At 40.1% G+C, this 18,460-nt stretch overlaps 2 protein-coding genes across 4 annotated transcripts in view; one reads left to right on the top strand and one right to left on the bottom strand.

The window, feature by feature from the left end:
• Positions 1–925: 925 nt before the first annotated feature.
• LOC131522222 (NAD-dependent protein deacylase sirtuin-5, mitochondrial) lies at positions 926–10,670 on the bottom strand. 2 transcript variants are annotated; one of them, XM_058747585.1, is made up of 9 exons: positions 10,529–10,670; positions 10,022–10,121; positions 9,675–9,808; positions 8,669–8,894; positions 5,056–5,143; positions 4,837–4,890; positions 4,032–4,155; positions 3,831–3,946; positions 926–1,440 (listed from the first exon to the last, which is right to left on the bottom strand). In XM_058747585.1, the coding sequence occupies exons 2-9, from the start codon at positions 10,101–10,103 to the stop codon at positions 1,368–1,370; spliced, it is 897 nt and encodes a 298-aa protein (XP_058603568.1). In that variant the 5' UTR covers positions 10,104–10,121; positions 10,529–10,670; the 3' UTR covers positions 926–1,367. The 2 variants fall into 2 exon arrangements, with proteins under 2 accessions (XP_058603568.1, XP_058603560.1); XM_058747577.1 differs by having other exon boundaries at positions 10,022–10,123; positions 10,526–10,662.
• Positions 10,671–11,608: 938 nt separating this feature from the next.
• Positions 11,609–18,460, top strand: part of LOC131522208 (phosphatase and actin regulator 1) — a 43,115-nt gene continuing 36,263 nt past the window's right edge. The window contains exon 1 of one of the 2 annotated variants that reach the window (XM_058747564.1): positions 11,609–11,846. In XM_058747564.1, coding sequence (XP_058603547.1) covers positions 11,753–11,846 — 94 coding nt within the window. In that variant the 5' untranslated portion in view covers positions 11,609–11,752. The remainder of the gene's footprint in view (positions 11,847–18,460) is intronic. The other variant, XM_058747553.1, reaches the window with a different exon arrangement.

Below are 18,460 nucleotides of genomic sequence, written 5' to 3'. Positions count from 1 at the left end.
CTACGGGCCTGTGTGTGTGTGTGTGTGTGTGTGAGCATGTGTATGCAATCAGCCAGTGCTGCAGTGAATCATTGAGGGACAGGCAGATGGATGGCTTCTATAAATAGCAGCACCCACATAAGCTCTACTCTGACAGTAAAGCCTGTCTGACAGACGTGAGATGCTCAGATCTGAGCTTCATATACAGCATCAGCGGAAACAAACACTGAACCCCAAAAACAAGAGACAAAAGTCATTAAAATCACACTGTTCAAGACACTTGATCTGAATGATATTTGTAAATGTGAATAAAGTCAAATAATAATTTGTGATGGTTTCACATGAAAATGTGTCTGGTGAACCAAACATTAGATGCATGGGATATATTTTACTTTTATAAATTCATGAGTCAAACTGGAGGACTGTTTAGGAGTCTGGATTTGGTAAGATCTTTCATTGTTTTAGAAAACATTTATTTGATCAAAAATATTGTGAAATATTATTACATCATAAGCCAGCTGTTTTCTGTGTGAATATCTGTTAAACTGTAATTTATTTCTGTGATGCTCAGCTGTATTTTCAGCATCATTACTCCAGTCTTCAGTGTCACATGATCTTCAGAAATCATTCTAATATGCTGATTTGCTGCTCAACAAACATTTCTGATTATTATCAATGTTGAAAACAGTTGTGCTGCTCAATATTTTTGAGGAAACTGTGATGCATTTTATTTTTCAGGATTCACAGATGAATAGAAAGCTCAAAAGAAATAGAAATCTTTTGTAATATTATAAACGGTCACTTTTCGATGCATCCATTATAGAAATGTAATAGTCTTATAGTTCATTGTAAATATGTTAATGAGAATGAAAGCTGTTGCATGTATTTTATGACTGTGAGTGTGCACAGATACAACACTGACTGAACATCATGAATCCAGACACTGTCGGTGAAAAATGCTTTTATTCATTGGTATTTAATGCTGAAACTGCTGGAATGATATGAAGGCAAACGCTGCTGTTCCTCTAGTGCTGCTTCAGAGTAAAGCACTGAATCCACACACACACACACACACACACACGAACACAAAGCAGGCACTTCTCTATGTAAACTGGAATATTATGTTGCTTTATCCCACATTAATCAAGCAGACGAGCTGAAGAAACGCAGAACTGCAGTGAAGATCCCGTACAGCTCGTCTACACGAGGAACACTGGCAGTGAGTTATGTACTTATCTCTTTGAGAAAGTCAAGGCACATGGAAAACTGTCAACATCACAAAATATATGCTCCAGCAACATCAGCAAATATACTTTGGCCCATTTCCTACAGGTCATATTTCAGAAGCGGAGGAATGAATCTGTTCTGTCAGGTTCAGCTGCAGTCGATCAGATGACTTCAGACTCGTGTCGGGCCAGAGCCGCAGGAAGAGACTCTGCACAGCGGCCCGGGAAATGAAACCTGCACCAGACAGAATTATCAGCACACACATGATCACATCCAGCAGCCTGATTATTACACGTGTGTGTGTGAGTGTGTGTGTGTGTGTGTTAGGGTTACTAAATAAAATTAAAATGTATTTACCAATAATATAAATGTAGTTAACATTTACATTAAATGCTATTATCTGAATTTTAGAGTGATTTTGAAGTACATCTTTACATGTAATTTCATAATCACTTCTATTGTCTTTGAAATATGAAGTACTGCTGAATTTAATGACAAGTATTTACGATAAACTAAAATATACTTGAATGATTTCTGTTGAAACTTATGTCATGTATTTAAATATATTTTTATTGCACATTTATAAAGAAGTTGCAGTTTAGTTAATTTAAAATACATTAAATATTACTTGAACTAATATACAGGTGCTGGTCATATAATTAGAATATCATCAAAAAGTTGATTTATTTCACTAATTCCATTCAAAAAGTGAAACTTGTATATTATATTCATTCATTACACACAGACTGATATATTTCAAATGTTTATTTCTTTTAATTTTGATGATTATAACTGACAACTAAGGAAAATCCCAAATTCAGTATCTCAAAATATTAGAATATTACTTAAGACCAATACAAAGAAAGGATTTTTAGAAATCTTGGCCGACTGAAAAGTATGAACATGAAAAGTATGAGCATGTACAGCACTCAATACTTAGTTGAGGCTCCTTTTGCCTGAATTACTGCAGCAATGCGGCGTGGCATGGAGTCGATCAGTCTGTGGCACTGCTCAGGTGTTATGAGAGCCCAGGTTGCTCTGATAGTGGCCTTCAGCTCTTCTGCATTGTTGGGTCTGGTGTCTCTCATCTTCCTCTTGACAATACCCCATAGATTCTCTCTGGGGTTCAGGTCAGGTGAGTTTGCTGGCCAATTAAGAACAGGGATACCATGGTCCTTAAACCAGATACTGGTTGCTTTGGCACTGTGTGCAGGTGCCAAGTCCTGTTGGAAAATGAAATCTGCATCTCCATAAAGTTGGTCAGCAGCAGGAAGCATGAAGTGCTCTAAAACTTCCTGGTATACGGCTGCGTTGACCTTGGACCTCAGAAAACACAGTGGACCAACACCAGCAGATGACATGGCACCCCAAACCATCACTGACTGTGGAAACTTTACACTGGACCTCAAGCAACGTGGATTGTGTGCCTCTCCACTCTTCCTCCAGACTCTGGGACCCTGATTTCCAAAGGAAATGCAAAATTTACTTTCATCAGAGAACATAACTTTGGACCACTCAGCAGCAGTCCAGTCCTTTTTGTCTTTAGCCCAGGCGAGACGCTTCTGACGCTGTCTGTTGTTGAGTGGCTTGACACAAGGAATGCGACAGCTGAAACCCATGTCTTGCATACGTCTGTGCGTAGTGGTTCTTGAAACACTGACTCCAGCTGCAGTCCACTCTTTGTGAATCTCCCCCACATTTTTGAATGGGTTTTGTTTCACAATCCTCTCCAGGGTGCGGTTATCCCTATTGCTTGTACACTTTTTTCTACCACATCTTTTCCTTCCCTTCGCCTCTCTATTAATGTGCTTGGACACAGAGCTCTGTGAACAGCCAGCCTCTTTTGCAATGATCTTTTGTGTCTTGCCCTCCTTGTGCAACGTTTCAATGGTCGTCTTTTGGACAACTGTCAAGTCAGCAGTCTTCCCCATGATTGTGTAGCCTACAGAACTAGACTGAGAGACCATTTAAAGGCATTTGCAGGTGTTTTGAGTTAATTAGCTGATTAGAGTGTGGCACCAGGTGTCTTCAATATTGAACCTTTTCACATTATTCTAATTTTCTGAGATACTGAATTTGGGATTTTCCTTAATTGTCAGTTATAATCATCAACATTAAAAGAAATAAACATTTGAAATATATCAGTCTGTGTGTAATGAATGAATATAATATACAAGTTTCAATGGAATTAGTTAAATAAATCAACTTTTTGATGATATTCTAATTATATGACCAGCACCTGTATATATTACCACAATAAAAAGATTAAAAAACAATGGTTTAAAGTAAATGATTTATTGATTTACTTCGATATTATTACAAAGTCCAGTTTTTAAAAAATACTGTCATCATTTTATTTTTCATTTTTGGGTGAACTATCCCTTTAAGAAACAGTCACTTAAGTGGCCTTTCATTTCAATAATATTATATTATCTGCAAGTACAGTTTTTTAAAATCACTTTTAAGATTTGGAGTACACTACGAGTACACAATAAAATCAAGTCATGTTGGCGTTGTATTTGTGTAATAAACCGCCGAGGGTTTGTGTCGAATCCTGATCGCTGGACATTATTCCTTCTGTGATTATTTTCAGAAACACAGTGTGGACTGCAGGATGAACTCACTTGAAGCGTGGTGTGTTTGCTGTGGTCTTAGTGTTGAATTCAGCCACTGGAACGCCGCGGGACGCCACCTGTGGACCAAACATGGCTGCCGGGTAAACGACGGAGGACGTGCCGACCTGAAGACACGAACACAGAGCAGACAGGACTTCAAAACCAAAGCAGGCGTGTTTCACATCGGATTCACATCAGAGTCAAACTGACCACCAGACAGAGGTCACACGTCTCCAGCTCCTTCTCCACTTTAGTGAGGATCTGAGAGTCCAGAGTCTCTCCAAACCAGATGACATGCGGCCGCAGCAGCCCGTCACAGCCCTTCTCATCACACCTGCACACACACACATACAGCACTGAAGGACATATCACCAGTGCTCAGCAATGGATGCTCTGCAGTGAATGGGTGCCGTCAGAATGAGAGTCCAAACAGCTGATAAACACATCACAATAATCCACACCACTCCAGTCCATCAGTTAACATCTGGAGAAGACACAAGCTGAAACAAATCCAGCATTAAGACGTTTCTAACTAAAAATCTGAGTCCATAATAACTCTTCCTCCAGTGAAAAAGTGCATCTGCTGTTGTCTCACATCAAAATCCAGCCACATATTAGTTTAGAGCTGTTTTGGCATCTGTGCAGATTTCTCTCCTGATTCAGACCAGAACACTTTTTCACTGGAGGAAGCGTTATTATGGACTCAGATTTTTAGTTAAAAACGTCTTAATGCTGGATTTGTTTCAGCTTTTGTCTTCTCCAGATGTTAACTGATGGACTGGAGTGCTGTGGATTATTGTGATGTTTTTATCAGCTGTTTGGACTCTCATTCTGACGGCACCCATTCACTGCAGAGCATCCATTGCTGAGACACTGATGCAGAGACACATTTCTACAAACCTGATGAAGAAACACACTCATCCTAATCTTGGATGACCCGAGAGTGAGCACATTTTCAGCTAATTTTCATTTTTGATTTGCATTCAGTTCAGTGTGTGCTGTGTTAGTGGGATACCTGGGCAGGTCTTTGACAGGTATGAGCGCGTCAGGTGTGTCAGGATCAGGTGATCTGGCAGAGGATGAAGAATGACACACATGACACATCATCACAGTCATCATGCTGACCGATGCTTCATCAATCTGAGTCTGTGATGGACTGTCCAGCATCTCATTGCTTTATTTCACTGAATACAGAGAGTCAGTTGATTTCTGGGTACAGATGAGCGTCACCTACCCTTTGCCCTGCAGTGATGGACAGATAGGGCTCTTGTGATTGATCTCCACATCTCCACAGCTCACACATCTGGTCTGAAACAGATTCCCTGCAGACAGAAGATTTCAACACATCTGTTAAACGGAAACAAAAAAAGGGTCCAACAACTAAATTCAAAACCAAATCCATTACATCAAATCTGAACAGTGCTTCTCACAACACACATTGTTTCAAAGAAGCATTACAGGAAAACATGATGCTACCGTCTATAATAGTTTTGTATCTTAATGCCTTATTGTGTCATTAGCAAATTAGAGCTGGATGACTTTATGTATAGAGAAAATATTAATGCTCCTCAAAACATGACCTTCATTTTAAGCAAAACGTAATTTCAGTGTTTTTTGTTTTGTTTTGTTTTGTTTTTCAGGATTCATGAACTCACTGCTGGAAACACTTGTGAAAAATAAATATACTTAAATGTATTTTAAATACATTTATTTACATCAAGCAAGTATATTACAAATACATGTTCATATTTATGTACTCAATAAAACGCCCTGCAGTTGTACTTCTAGTACACTAAACTGGTATACTTCAACTCTGATAAACAGGAACAACTCATTTTTTACTTAACACACTTTAATTGTGCGGAAGTAGTGCTGAAGTCCAATTAAAGATATACCTAGTGTATTTAATTGCGCTAAAGTGGAACTATTGCAATATTGCTATTTAGGCACACTTTAAATATTTTGCATTTAAAGACTGATATTATTCAAAGATGATTCAATCGTCATCAAAAGTGACATTAAAACACCTTTTAGGCTTATTATTAATAAACGGGCATTGTGCACAAATGTAATACTCCAAATAAAGTTTCATTAATTTTTATATCGGTAAGCCGAGTTATCGTTGATAGTATATGTTAATAGATTTGAACTATACTTAGTATGAAATAAGTGTATTTTAAATACAGGTGCTGGTTATATAATTAGAATATCATCAAAAAGTTTATTTATTTCACTAATTCCATTCAAAAAGTGAAACTTGTATATTATATTCATTCATTACACACAGACTGATATATTTCAAATGTTTATTTAAAATCCCAAATTCAGTATCTCAGAAAATTAGAATATTGTGAAAAGGTTCAATATTGAAGACACCTGGTGCCACACTCTAATCAGCTAATTAACTCAAAACACCTGCAAAGGCCTTTAAATGGTCTCTCAGTCTAGTTCTGTAGGCTACACAATCATGGGGAAGACTGCTGACTTGACAGTTGCCCAAAAGACGACCATTGACACGTTGCACAAGGAGGGCAAGACACAAAAGGTCATTGCAAAAGAGGCTGGCTGTTCACAGAGCTCTGTGTCCAAGCACATTAATAGAGAGGCGAAGGGAAGGAAAAGATGCGGTAGAAAAAAAGTGTACAAGCAATAGGGATAACCGCACCCTGGAGAGGATTGTGAAACAAAACCCATTCAAAAATGTGGGGGAGATTCACAAAGAGTGGACTGCAGCTGGAGTCAGTGTTTCAAGAACCACTACGCACAGACGTATGCAAGACATGGGTTTCAGCTGTCGCATTCCTTGTGTCAAGCCACTCTTGAACAACAGACAGCGTCAGAAGCATCTCGCCTGGGCTAAAGACAAAAAGGACTGGACCACTGCTGAGTCGTCCAAAGTTATGTTCTCTGATGAAAGTAAATTTTGCATTTCCTTTGGAAATCAGGGTCCCAGAGTCTGGAGGAAGAGTGGAGAGTAGGCTTGGGCGGTAATACGGTAATATGGTATACCGCGGGATCTAAAAATAGCAACGGTATCAGTTTCAATACCGTTATACCGTCATAAAAAACAATGCACTTATATAGGAGACGAGGATTAAATATTAAATATAATTTATTTAATGCCTAAAAATGCGTATACTTTGTTGTCATCACGTGACAGCGTGGAGGAGAAAGAGAGAGAGGGGGAAAGATGGTGAGTCGCGCACCAAGTGACCTGGTCTCGAAAAAGAACACAACTTCTGCAGTTTGGCAGTATTTCGGTTTCGACCGAGCGAGAAGGGAGAGGCGGTAAATACGGACGAGGCAATTTGCAAATTGTGCAACAAAAGGTGACCGCGAGATGGAAATACCTCGAACCTAAGGTCGCATATACGAAACCACCATCCACTCACACTGCTGCGAGGATGGACCCGAGTTCACTCAGTGCAACAGTTTCAACGCCTCCCGATGCAGGACCAACAACGTCTAGGTCCACCGACAGCCGCTTTGCAATACTTTTTATAATATGAATGTTTATGTTAATTCAACTCTGGTTGACTGTTGTGGGTCTATTTGCACTTTTTATAAGCTGCTCTTTGTTATTAAAAGTTGTTCAGGCGGTGTGATTTAATTTAATTGATTTGTGTGCGGCGTCTCTGCAAAAACTGTTCTGGATGTTTGTTAATTTAATTCTGTTTGACTGTTGTATTTGCACTTTTTTCTAAACTGCTATTTGTTGCTAATAAAAGTTGTTAATATTGTTGTGCATGTTATTTTGTTATTGTTTCAGTATTAGTGTTTGGTATTCAGTTTCTGAACGGTTTAGGCACAAGCCAACAGTTTGGTGACACTGTCTGAGCCTTATGTCATAATTTTTTTTTATTATTCACGGTAATACCGTATACCGAGGTAAAATAGGGAGGAGGTTTGACGGTATCAAAATTTGGATACCGCCCAAGCCTAGTGGAGAGGCACACAATCCACGTTGCTCGAGGTCCAGTGTAAAGTTTCCACAGTCAGTGATGGTTTGGGGTGCCATGTCATCTGCTGGTGTTGGTCCACTGTGTTTTCTGAGGTCCAAGATCAACGCAGCCGTATACCAGGAAGTTTTAGAGCACTTCATGCTTCCTGCTGCTGACCAACTTTATGGAGATGCAGATTTCATTTTCCAACAGGACTTGGCACCTGCACACAGTGCCAAAGCAACCAGTATCTGGTTTAAGGACCATGGTATCCCTGTTCTTAATTGGCCAGCAAACTTGCCTGACCTGAACCCCACAGAGAATCTATGGGGTATTGTGAAGAGGAAGATGCGATATGCCAGACCCAACAATGCAGAAGAGCTGAAGGCCACTATCAGAGCAACCTGGGCTCTCATAACACCTGAGCAGTGCCACAGACTGATCGACTCCATGCCACGCCGCATTGCTGCAGTAATTCAGGCAAAAGGAGCCCCAACTAAGTATTGAGTGCTGTACATGCTCATACTTTTCATGTTCATACTTTTCAGTTGGCCAAGATTTCTAAAAATCCTTTCTTTGTATTGGTCTTAAGTAATATTCTAATTATCTGAGATACTGAATTTGGGATTTTCCTTAGTTGTCAGTTATAATCATCAAAATTAAAAGAAATAAACATTTGAAATATATCAGTCTGTGTGTAATGAATGAATATAATATACAAGTTTCACTTTTTGAATGGAATTAGTGAAATAAATCAACTTTTTGATGATATTCTAATTATATGACCAGCACCTGTATATTAGTTTTTTACTAGGGAAGCTTTTTCTACGACAGTGTGAATCTAAGCTCTGCTGATGGTGGTCTGTGTGTTTGGTCAGAGATGGTGTCCGGTGTGTGAGCTCTGACCGTGGACCTCCAGCACGTGTCTGGAGCCGGCGCGCTGGTGCAGCTCGTCGATGTTCTGCGTGATCACCACCAGCGAGCGTCCCTGTCTGCGGAGACGCGCCTCACACTCGGCGATGGCTCTGTGAGCGGTGCTGGGCTCGGCCTTCAGAGACAGCTCTCGGCGGTACTGGTAGAACTCCCAGACGCGGCTGGTGTGACGAGAGAAGCACTCCGGCGTCGCCAGATCCTGATCACACGCACGCGCACGCACGCACGCACGCACGCACACGCACACACACACACACACACACACACACACAAAGATTCAGGGTTGTATATCTCATATGACTCCAACTGTTCAAATAAACCAGGTTTGTGACAACATGTTTCTTTATCTACATGTAGCATAATTAATCAGCATGTTCAGAGCATTTCATAATAAACAGTGCTATAATTGTAAAAAAAAAAAATAAATAAATAAAAATAATTTGTAGATGGCAAGGAAAGACAATAACTGACTTACTAGAAGTTTTTTTTTCTGCTCATGAAGAGAGGATTATCACGTACAGTGTTGGTTTGTTTTAAGGAGGCACTTATTTTAATATATAAAATATAAGCCTGATAAAACATCTAATCTTACACTTTAATATGTGACCCTGGAGCACAAAACCAGTCGTAAGGATCTATATTTTGAAATATTTATACATCATGAACAAGCTGAATGAATAATCTTTCCATTGATGTATGGTTTGTTGGACAATATTTGTCTGAGATACAACTATTTGAAAATCTGGAATCTGAGGGTGCAAAAAAATCTAAATATTGAGAAAATCACCTTTAAAGTTGTCCAAATGAAGTTCTTAGCAATGCATATTACTAATCAAAAATGAAGTTGTGCGTGTGTCTGTCTGTGTGTGTGTTTGAGTGTGTCTGTGCGTGTATGTTAGTGTGTGTGTGTGTGTGTGTGTGTGTGTATGTTAGTGTGTGTGTGTGTGTCTGTGTGTGTGTGTGTGTGTGTGTGTGTAACCTGTGTTTTCCAGGTCCTCCAGCGTCCCTCGGCTCCTCTGATGGTGGGTACGCCGCTCTCTGCACTGACTCCTGCTCCTGTGATGATGGCGATGTGTTGGGCCTTTGAGAAGATCTCACGAAACTCAGCCATATCTGCACAAACACACAATCATACACAACACACACACAGCAAAAACACACGTCCAAGTGACTCCCAGAGCGAAAGAGCGGAAGACGGCCTCTCCTCAGTGCTAGAGCTTTCATCAGATCACTACCGTAAGAGCCTGTATATCTGGTGTTCGTGTGTAATTCCTGTAATCGTGAGGTGAACGGGTGTGAGCTGGTGTTTCTGGTTCCGTCTCGCACCTGAGTTTGTGCGGATGATTTGATTGACAGCTGTCAATCTCCCGCAGAGAGCTGCTGCTGTCCTCCACATCTGCGGATGCATGAGTTTACTGATCTTCAGCTGCCAAACACAGACAAACACACATCCATCAACATCAACAAAAGAAACAACTAAAGTCTTTCTGAAGTTTACTGATCACATCTTATATTTCATCACAGCACTGAATACAGCTTCAAATCTCAATATATTACAGATTACAGTTCAGCTGATGCTGTTGATTCAGACAAAATCAACAATAAATCAACGACATGAAAGCACTGACACCAGCACAGCATCAGACTCTAGTCTAGCTGCTATAATGATGAAAAACACTGCAAAACTCTGCAGATTAAATCAAAGATCATCATATATCAACACTCATCTGAACGCGACAGATCAGAGACAACCAGCTGGAAACACTGATGAGCCGAACCCTTTAGAGATGTATAAGAATAAGTGATAAACAGCATAATCTTTGATTATCTTACTCTGACGAATGTTACTGTGAAAATTCTCTCGCCAGGCGTCGTACTTGCCGTAAACTATATAAAAAAACATGTCGTAAAGTATCTACAGGTGTCGCAAAGCGCGTCTGTTTCTATGGTGATGGTGTGTCTGCTCCCTCTGGTGGCAGATGATGAGACTGCAGTCGCTCTCCGATGATCATAGAAACAGTCAAATTATGAATTCAGAACCATTTCTGTCGTAGGAAGATATGGTAAAAATAGAGTAGTCCACTGGGACCTTTTTATTTCTGTCTGTCACTGATTTTACAGCTTGTGCCGACATCTACACTGAAAGACTTTGGCTTGTTTTCTGAGTCGTGTTTTTGTGGATTTCAGCTAAACTCTAAAGAGCTGATTTGAGGAGCAGAAACATATAGACTTTCTTACATTTTGCTCAATTTATCAATAACCTTTATCCCAGCTACCAGGGAACCTTCTGTTAGCTTTCACTAACATTTTTTGAAAGGTATATATATGTGCGTGTGCGTGTGCGTGCGCGTGCGCGCGTGTGTGTGTGTGTGTGTGTGTGTTGGGGGGGGGTTCTTATAGGCTAACTTAACATTTGATATAAAGTTGAGAGAAAGCATTACAAAGTCCTTATGATTTTATTTGTATTTGAACATTCTAAGAAACGTTTTCCATGACTTTTAAAAACTGGACAAACGTTCCTGAAATATAAAGAATATATATTAAAATTAAATGTTCAAAGAATAATTTTCGGCGAATTGTAAAACGTTTTGTAAGAAACAACAGTAACCTTTCAATAACTTTAACGTCAAATGGACAAATCGGCGTTTTAGAAAGATTTCAAAACAATGATTTTATAAGATAAATGTTATTATCCGGGACTTCCGGAGCGGCGCTGTCACGTGACATCAGTTGCGCTACTGGGAGTGGACCAATCACGCGGTAGCAATTGCAGAATTATTATTATTATCATTATTTGTATTTATTTATTTTTTTAACATCACCTTGAAAACTGATGGAATGGATTTCTATTCGTACGTCAGATATCTTGGAAGAAACAGATGACATTTACAGCGTTTTCCAATATTTCTCTGCTGTGTCCGTGAGGCCGCGAGCGCCCCCTGCAGGACCAGCGCAGCAGCGTCTCTCCGGTAACCGTTCCTCGCCGGTTCACCGACTCCAGCATCTGCCGCGACATTGCGCCGGTCTCGGTGGAGCAGCGGCCGCTGATGGAGGTCGATGGCGGCCTGTCTGGAGGATGAAGCCGAGCGCAGAGCCGTCCGGAGAGCGCCGTACCTCCGCCGCACCGGGAGATCCGTCAGCCTCCGGACAGGTACACTATTATAACACTCTCTCTCTCACACACACACACACACACACACTTGACGGACTCCTGCTCTGCTGCAGATGTGCTGTATGTATGTATGATGCTCTGGTGAAGCAGCAGCATCTCTTGTTGCCATGGTGACCTGCCGTCGTTTTCAGCTGAGTCAGCACTAATGAGGGCACTAGCTGTACCACACTGATGAAGTTACTGAGAACTGATGATCGGTGATCCTGCAGGATCAGGTGTGGATGTGAAGTGCTGCAGGTACAGGAGCACCGATCAGTGTGTGTGTGTGTGTGTGTGTGTGTGCTACTGTAGTTACACACCCTGCGGTCTCAGACTAGCGCCATTACTGCATCATGCTACTGTTCTGTCATCACAGAAGAATTAATGTTAGCATTAAACACAATAAGAACCTGAAGCACAGAAATCTGCTCTCAACACAACGAGAAACTGCAAGATTATGATTTACTCATTTCAGCCCAGATAATAACAAAACTGTGTTCTAAGAACGTTTTGCTGTTAAGTTATGAAAGTGGTATTTTTTTAAAATTTGTTTTTAAAGCCTTTTTTTGTTACATACAATTAAGCGAACATTCCATTTGATCATTTTGCTAATTTTGTACAGAAGGTTACTTTTGAACGTTCTGAAACAAATAGTAACATCGGAAAAATGTTACATGAATGTCCAACTAAAACATTTCAGAAAGAGTATAAACGTTGGTATTAGTTATCGTGTTTGTTAGCTTGATGATGTGCTGCTGTGTGGATGAGCAGCTGCTCACAGCACCTTAGCAACCGCATCAACTGCCTAGCAACCGTCAGCACGTGTGTAATGAAGCAGCTGATGCTGCGGTGAGTTTGTGTTATTCATGTTTCATGAAATCTGAAGCTTCAGTCTGAGGATGTTCTTGTTTATGTTGATCATGAAGTGCATTGTGGGTATTTGTGTGGTGAGCCTGTGTTCACTCAGGTCCAGTGGCTCTGTTCTGTCAGTGCTTTTTTATTCAATGCCCTGGAAATATCATTCATAATTTCTGTTCTATGCTGACTTTAACAACTGACCACAAAAGCTCCTGTGAAATAACACTGATGGAAGTATCTCAGCCAACGAAAATATGCTCATTAAATATGCTTATTAAATTATGAAAACGTTATTTCTGAATATTCTCTCAATGTTCATAACGTCCAGTTTGTTAAATGCTTTAAAAAGTTTTTTCTTGTTTATGCAGATGTTAAGGGAACATTCCTGTTTATAATTTTGCAAACATTATAGGAACTTTAGTTTTGAATGATCTCTGAACGTTAAGAAAAATGTAGTAACATTTACATTAAACAAACTGGTGCAGAAGAATGTGTTCATAATAATGTTCTGAGACGTTCCCTGTGTGCTGCGATGAGAACTATTACTGATCAACAACTAATGAACAGAAGGTGAGACTCGCTTTCGCTTGATTCTTTGTTCTTCTGTATCGGCTCCACGTCTAAAACAAAATGTTTTGTAAAAAATAATTATATTTGACAAAAGCATACAAGTCATGAGTGTTGGTTTAACGTATTCCAGTACGTGTCGTTTTAAAGTTGTGAAGTCCATTTCCACCTGCCTCGAGAAAAAAACATGAATATGTTATAGATTAATATATTATAGGTTCATAAATGTGCCACCAAATACTCACATCATTATTTGAACAGCATAATAACAGACAGTCATTCATAAATTACTGCATGGTGTCCTTTAACACACTGTCCTGCATCAGACCGTCCACTAGATGTCACCGATGTACTTCAGTGTGTGTGTGTGTGTGTGTGTGTGTGTGTGTGTGTGTGTGTGTGTGTGTGTGTGTGTGTGTGTGTGCGTGCGAGTGTGTGCGTGTGTGTGTGCGCGTGCGCGCGTGCGTGTGTGTGTGCGTGTGTGTGTGTGTGTGTGTGTGTGTGTGTGTGAGTGTGTGTGTCACATGATGCTTTACAGACACGTGGAACAAATCAGTCTCCTGTTAATGTGGGTCACTTTCACATCCTTCATCACTTATTGTTTTGTTGATGTTCCTTTTAAGTTATGAAAACTAAATTTCCAGTTTTTTAAATGCTATATATATATATATATATATATGGACCAGAAACTATTTGGTTATCAACATTTTTCAAAATATTTTCTTTTTTGTTAAACAGAGTAAAAAAAAGAGTTTGAAACGACGTGAGAGAGTAAACGATGACATCATTTTCATTTTTTGGGTGAACTGTACCTTTAAGGGAAACGTTCCATTTTAATATTTCACAAACATTATGGGTATATTACTATTAAATCTTCCCCGAGCCGTCTTAGAGGAATGTTCCACTAAAATGTTTCAGACAAACATTCCATAAACAATGTATGAATAGTGTTTTGTGCTAATGTTTTGAAACCGTTATTAAAGACCGAGGAACTATGAATGATGGTTCTAGTAACGTTACTGTTAGAATGTTTGCTCATAACGTTGAGAGAACATTAGTCTGAGAACGTCTGCTGTTAGCTGTCCCAGAATGCATTTGCAATAGTTCTCGCTAGCAGTAATCTGAGACATTATAGTGTTTGTAGTTTGAGATTCACTCTTTGTGAATATATTCATTGTAGCACATAGTTGATTATTCTCTCAATTTACTGTAAGACTGTGTGAGCTGTGTGAGGATGAAGTGTGTTTAATAGAGCAGTGTGAGCAGAAACAGCTTCAAAACACTCTATTATTAATTTCATGGCTGTTCCATTTCCAACTTGTTTTCTGAATAGCAAGATGGAAAGAGAATATGGCATGAGCCATGGAGGAATATGAGGAATGAATTTTGGCATGAGCTGTAAATGCAGAAGAGAGCGATGTGACGTGTAATGTGTGTGACCCTGTCGCACTGCAGCGAGCCGCGGCGTGAGTCTGGAAACCAGCTTCTGCACAGATTATAATGACATAACTCCCTCAGAGCCGCCGGCACACGGCACAAATTAATGAGAGGATTTCTCTATCGCCCCACTTTAATATCCAATTAAAGCGTGAAGCGTGTGTGTGTGTGTGTGTGTGTGTGTGTGTGCCGCTGGACAGTGTGTTTCTAAAGTTGTCTTGAGTACTCGAGATGAGCGCTAGACTCTAACACATCCTCAGAAGAAGGTTTTGGTACTTAATTAACAACAAATGCACATGTAGAGTGATTTACTGCCGTCATCTCCACTCACTGAACCGCAGGGGCTCCGAAGTCACACAGATGCTCTACAATTAAAAGTTGTCAAACTTTATTTCCTTCTTTCAATAAGATTTGTATGCATTCAAGAAACAAATAAAACATAAAATAGCAATATACAATTTAAAATGAATGAAAGTATGTCTATATCTGAAATGTCCTGATGGAGGGTATCAGAGGTCTGACAGCCAATCAGAAGGGCTCATTATGAATGATGTGGGCGGTACTGTGTCCATCTTCACATAAATATTGTGCAACTTGTTTTTGCATTTAAACAGTATTTGACTGAAATGCTTGTATTGAAGTATTTTATCCTTTTTACATTCTGCCAATGACAAAACCGAGGTAGACGGTGAGTTTTCTGAGAGAGGAGCCTTGGAGCTCTTTTATGAAAACAGGCTGCGTTTATGATTACTGCTAAACGTGTGTATAGGGGCAGTCGTGGCCTAATGGTTAGAGAGTCGGACTTGTAACCTGAAGGTTGTGGGTTCGAGGCTGGGCCGAGAAAACCATCTCAAAGTTTATGATGATAATGATAAGCTCTGTAGGTTTTTATTCGATATATGCTCTAAAAATCTAAATCTATACTGACAGATGGTGCTGTATGAAAACAAGCCATGTGTTTGTGATTATCTGATATTCTTGGCAAAACATGCATTTTGTGTGATGAGCACAGTTGAACTGAGCAACACACATATTTCACAAAATCAGTGAAATGTGGTTACAGTCGAGTTGTGCTGCTACACGAGTTGTTGCATGCCTGACGCATCGTTTAGAACAAAGATTATTCTTTTGCAAAATATTTAGTAATGCTTCTGTTATTGATGTCACATGTCCTCCATCCATCTAAAGACGATCTGTTAATGCTCACATCAGTGCTTTCATTGATATTAAAGAACACAGTTCCTGCTGAACGTCCAGCTCAATTACCTGCTTAATAAGTTATTCTGCTGAAATCATGTGCAGACAGCAAATGCAGAGCTATAAAGATATAGTTCACCCAAAAATTACAATTCTGTCATCATTTACTGTCATGTCATTCCACACGGGTGAGATTCTTTACTAAAAGAAGGTATTTTGAAGAATGTTGGCAACCAAACAGTTGACGGTAGTCATTGACTTTTATTTAAAAATACTATTGAAGTCAATGGCTACCGTCAACTGTTTGGTTATCTTCAAAATATCTTAGTTTGCATTCCACAGAAGACTGAAACTCATACAGGTTTGGAACAACATGATTGTGAGTAAATGATGACAAAATAAAAATTTTTGGGTGAACTATCCCTTTAAAAAGAACTTCAGAAGTGAACACAAAATGGTGAAATTCACCAAGTAACTTTAAACAAATAAATAAATTACAATTACAAACAATTCAAAGTATGCCTAATAAGCTTTTAATGGATGGAAAATGCTTCTGCAGATGACATATGATTCTTTGTTTTTTAATTCGCTAGCAACAGTCCTGCAGAGACCGTCAGTCTGTTACCATGGAGACGGAAACTCTAGCGCTGCCTCTCATCACAATAATCTCCTCCGTCTCATCATCAGCACAGCTTCATCATCGCTAGAGTAGAAACTGAGTAGAGTAAAGTATTTTTAATACAAGCATTTCTGTTAAATATCATTTATGCAAAATGACCAACCTTTAACCCGTAATAAAAATAACCCACAACAGCAGTTTAAAAGTAGCCCTGGGTAACCCTGCCATGCGTCGTCCGCCCGTAATGTCATCATCAACACGTCACAGGTCCCCTGTACTTGAGTTCTTGAGTATTGGGACTCTTCCAGAAAGCTGTTTAAAGCCACTAAAACAAAGTCCAAATTTTCACATGATTTTGTAGAAGTTTGAATCGAAGGCGTTGACACTGGTTTTCATGGCTGCTGCTGGAACAGCTCCTCAGTATATACAGCCTGCAGCAGCTCAGGTCACTGCATGAGCGATGTCTTGCTCCGCCACAATGAGACACAAAGACGTTTCCCAGGCCCTTCACTCTCTCTGCTCCTCTCTGCTGGAATGAGCTTCTAACCTCCACCCGATCTGCTCTGACCATCACAACTCATCACAAGAAGCAGCTGAAGACACTTGTTCTCAAGCACATCACCACTCCAGACCCTTAAACCAATGCACTTGTGCAGAAACTGTTTCTCTTCTCTGAATCTCTGCTCTTGCTTGTTTCCTAATCTAGCAATCTAATAAACATGGCATACATTATGAATATCACTGGCTCTTTGCCATATTGCTCCTCTATTGTAAGTCTGCTAAATGCATGAATGTAAATCACATCAGCAGTGATCACTGCCTGTCTCTCATGTTTTCTCCATTGTCACTGAGCACAAATTACTTCTGGTGGCTTTGTTCCTGCTGAACACCCTGAGGAGAAAAGTCAGGTCATCCTTATGTCTTCATCTCATCCCAAGGCCATGCACTCCATCTAATTCATCATGAAGGTCAGGACTGAGTGCAACAGTAAAGCCCGTCCATCTGTGCGCTCGGGGCGAGAGTCCAGCTCTTCTTCTTCAATGACTCTGGCTAATGCATCTGTGTTGACAAAGAGCAGAGACGCCGTTACACAAGACATAACGTCACGCTGGAGTACAGCTGAAGCGCTCAGAGAGTCATGATGTGTCTCTACAAAACCCATGTGGAACATAAACACAGATGTTCAAGCTGCTCTTTTCCATACAGTGAAGACACACAGCGATTGTCGAGATAATATAGAACATTAATTAAATGGCTCTAATGCACACCAGACAGCGGTGTGTGTGTGTGTGTGTTGCAGGAGCTAATGATGACGTATGATGACGTGTAGCGGTATATAGTAGTCAACATTTGAAGTGGATCAGAAAAAAAAATCATCAAAGTTGTCCTAAGACAAGAACACATTTTGGTTTTAGGTTTTAGGACAACTTTGATGAAAGGTTTTGATCCACTTCAAATGTTGACTAGTAGTGGTGTCCAATTTCTTAGGGGAATATTTTCACCCCTACCCCTTAACACTGTGTTTCAAGAGACACGGAGAAGGTTTAGGTGAAGGGGTATGAAATAGAATTGGGATTGGGCTTTACTGTGCTGCACGTGACTTCAGATAACTCAAAAACTTGCATACAGGAGCTGAGACCTGACATGAGATTTGATCGTAGCCACCGCTCACGTCCATATTGATAAATTCCAAGTTTTGCATAGAAACGACCGTCCACCCAGTTTTCTGTCATACGTTTGTTTCGTACTGTAAATGGCTACTAAAGTCATGCACAGTAATATTTTGGCTGGGGTGCCGATCCTGGTGAAGGACAGTGGATATTTAAGATGCTTCGTGCTTTATTACGTCTGGACGTGAGATAGCAGTTTGGTCCGTGCACTCTCGCTGCTCTTTGATGTTGGTGAACAGACTCATGCTGACCTTGAATGTCCTGAT

Source organism: Onychostoma macrolepis, chromosome 02 (genome assembly GCF_012432095.1).
Source record: "Onychostoma macrolepis isolate SWU-2019 chromosome 02, ASM1243209v1, whole genome shotgun sequence".
Taxonomy (NCBI): Eukaryota; Metazoa; Chordata; class Actinopteri; order Cypriniformes; family Cyprinidae; genus Onychostoma; species Onychostoma macrolepis.
This window is presented reverse-complemented; position numbering and strand designations above follow the sequence as displayed.

What these genes read in the sequence shown, in the direction of transcription:
- LOC131522222 (XM_058747577.1), bottom strand. Translation starts at nt 10,598, where the DNA reads ATGTTTTTTTATATAGTTTACGGCAAGTACGACGCCTGGCGAGAGAAT. An exon ending in CAGTAACATTCGTCAGAGTA is followed by an intron (nt 10,124 to 10,525) that starts AGATAATCAAAG and finishes TCTGTGTTTGGC; the next exon opens with AGCTGAAGATCAGTAAACTC. An exon ending in AATCATCCGCACAAACTCAG is followed by an intron (nt 9,809 to 10,021) that starts GTGCGAGACGGA and finishes GTGTTTGTGCAG; the next exon opens with ATATGGCTGAGTTTCGTGAG.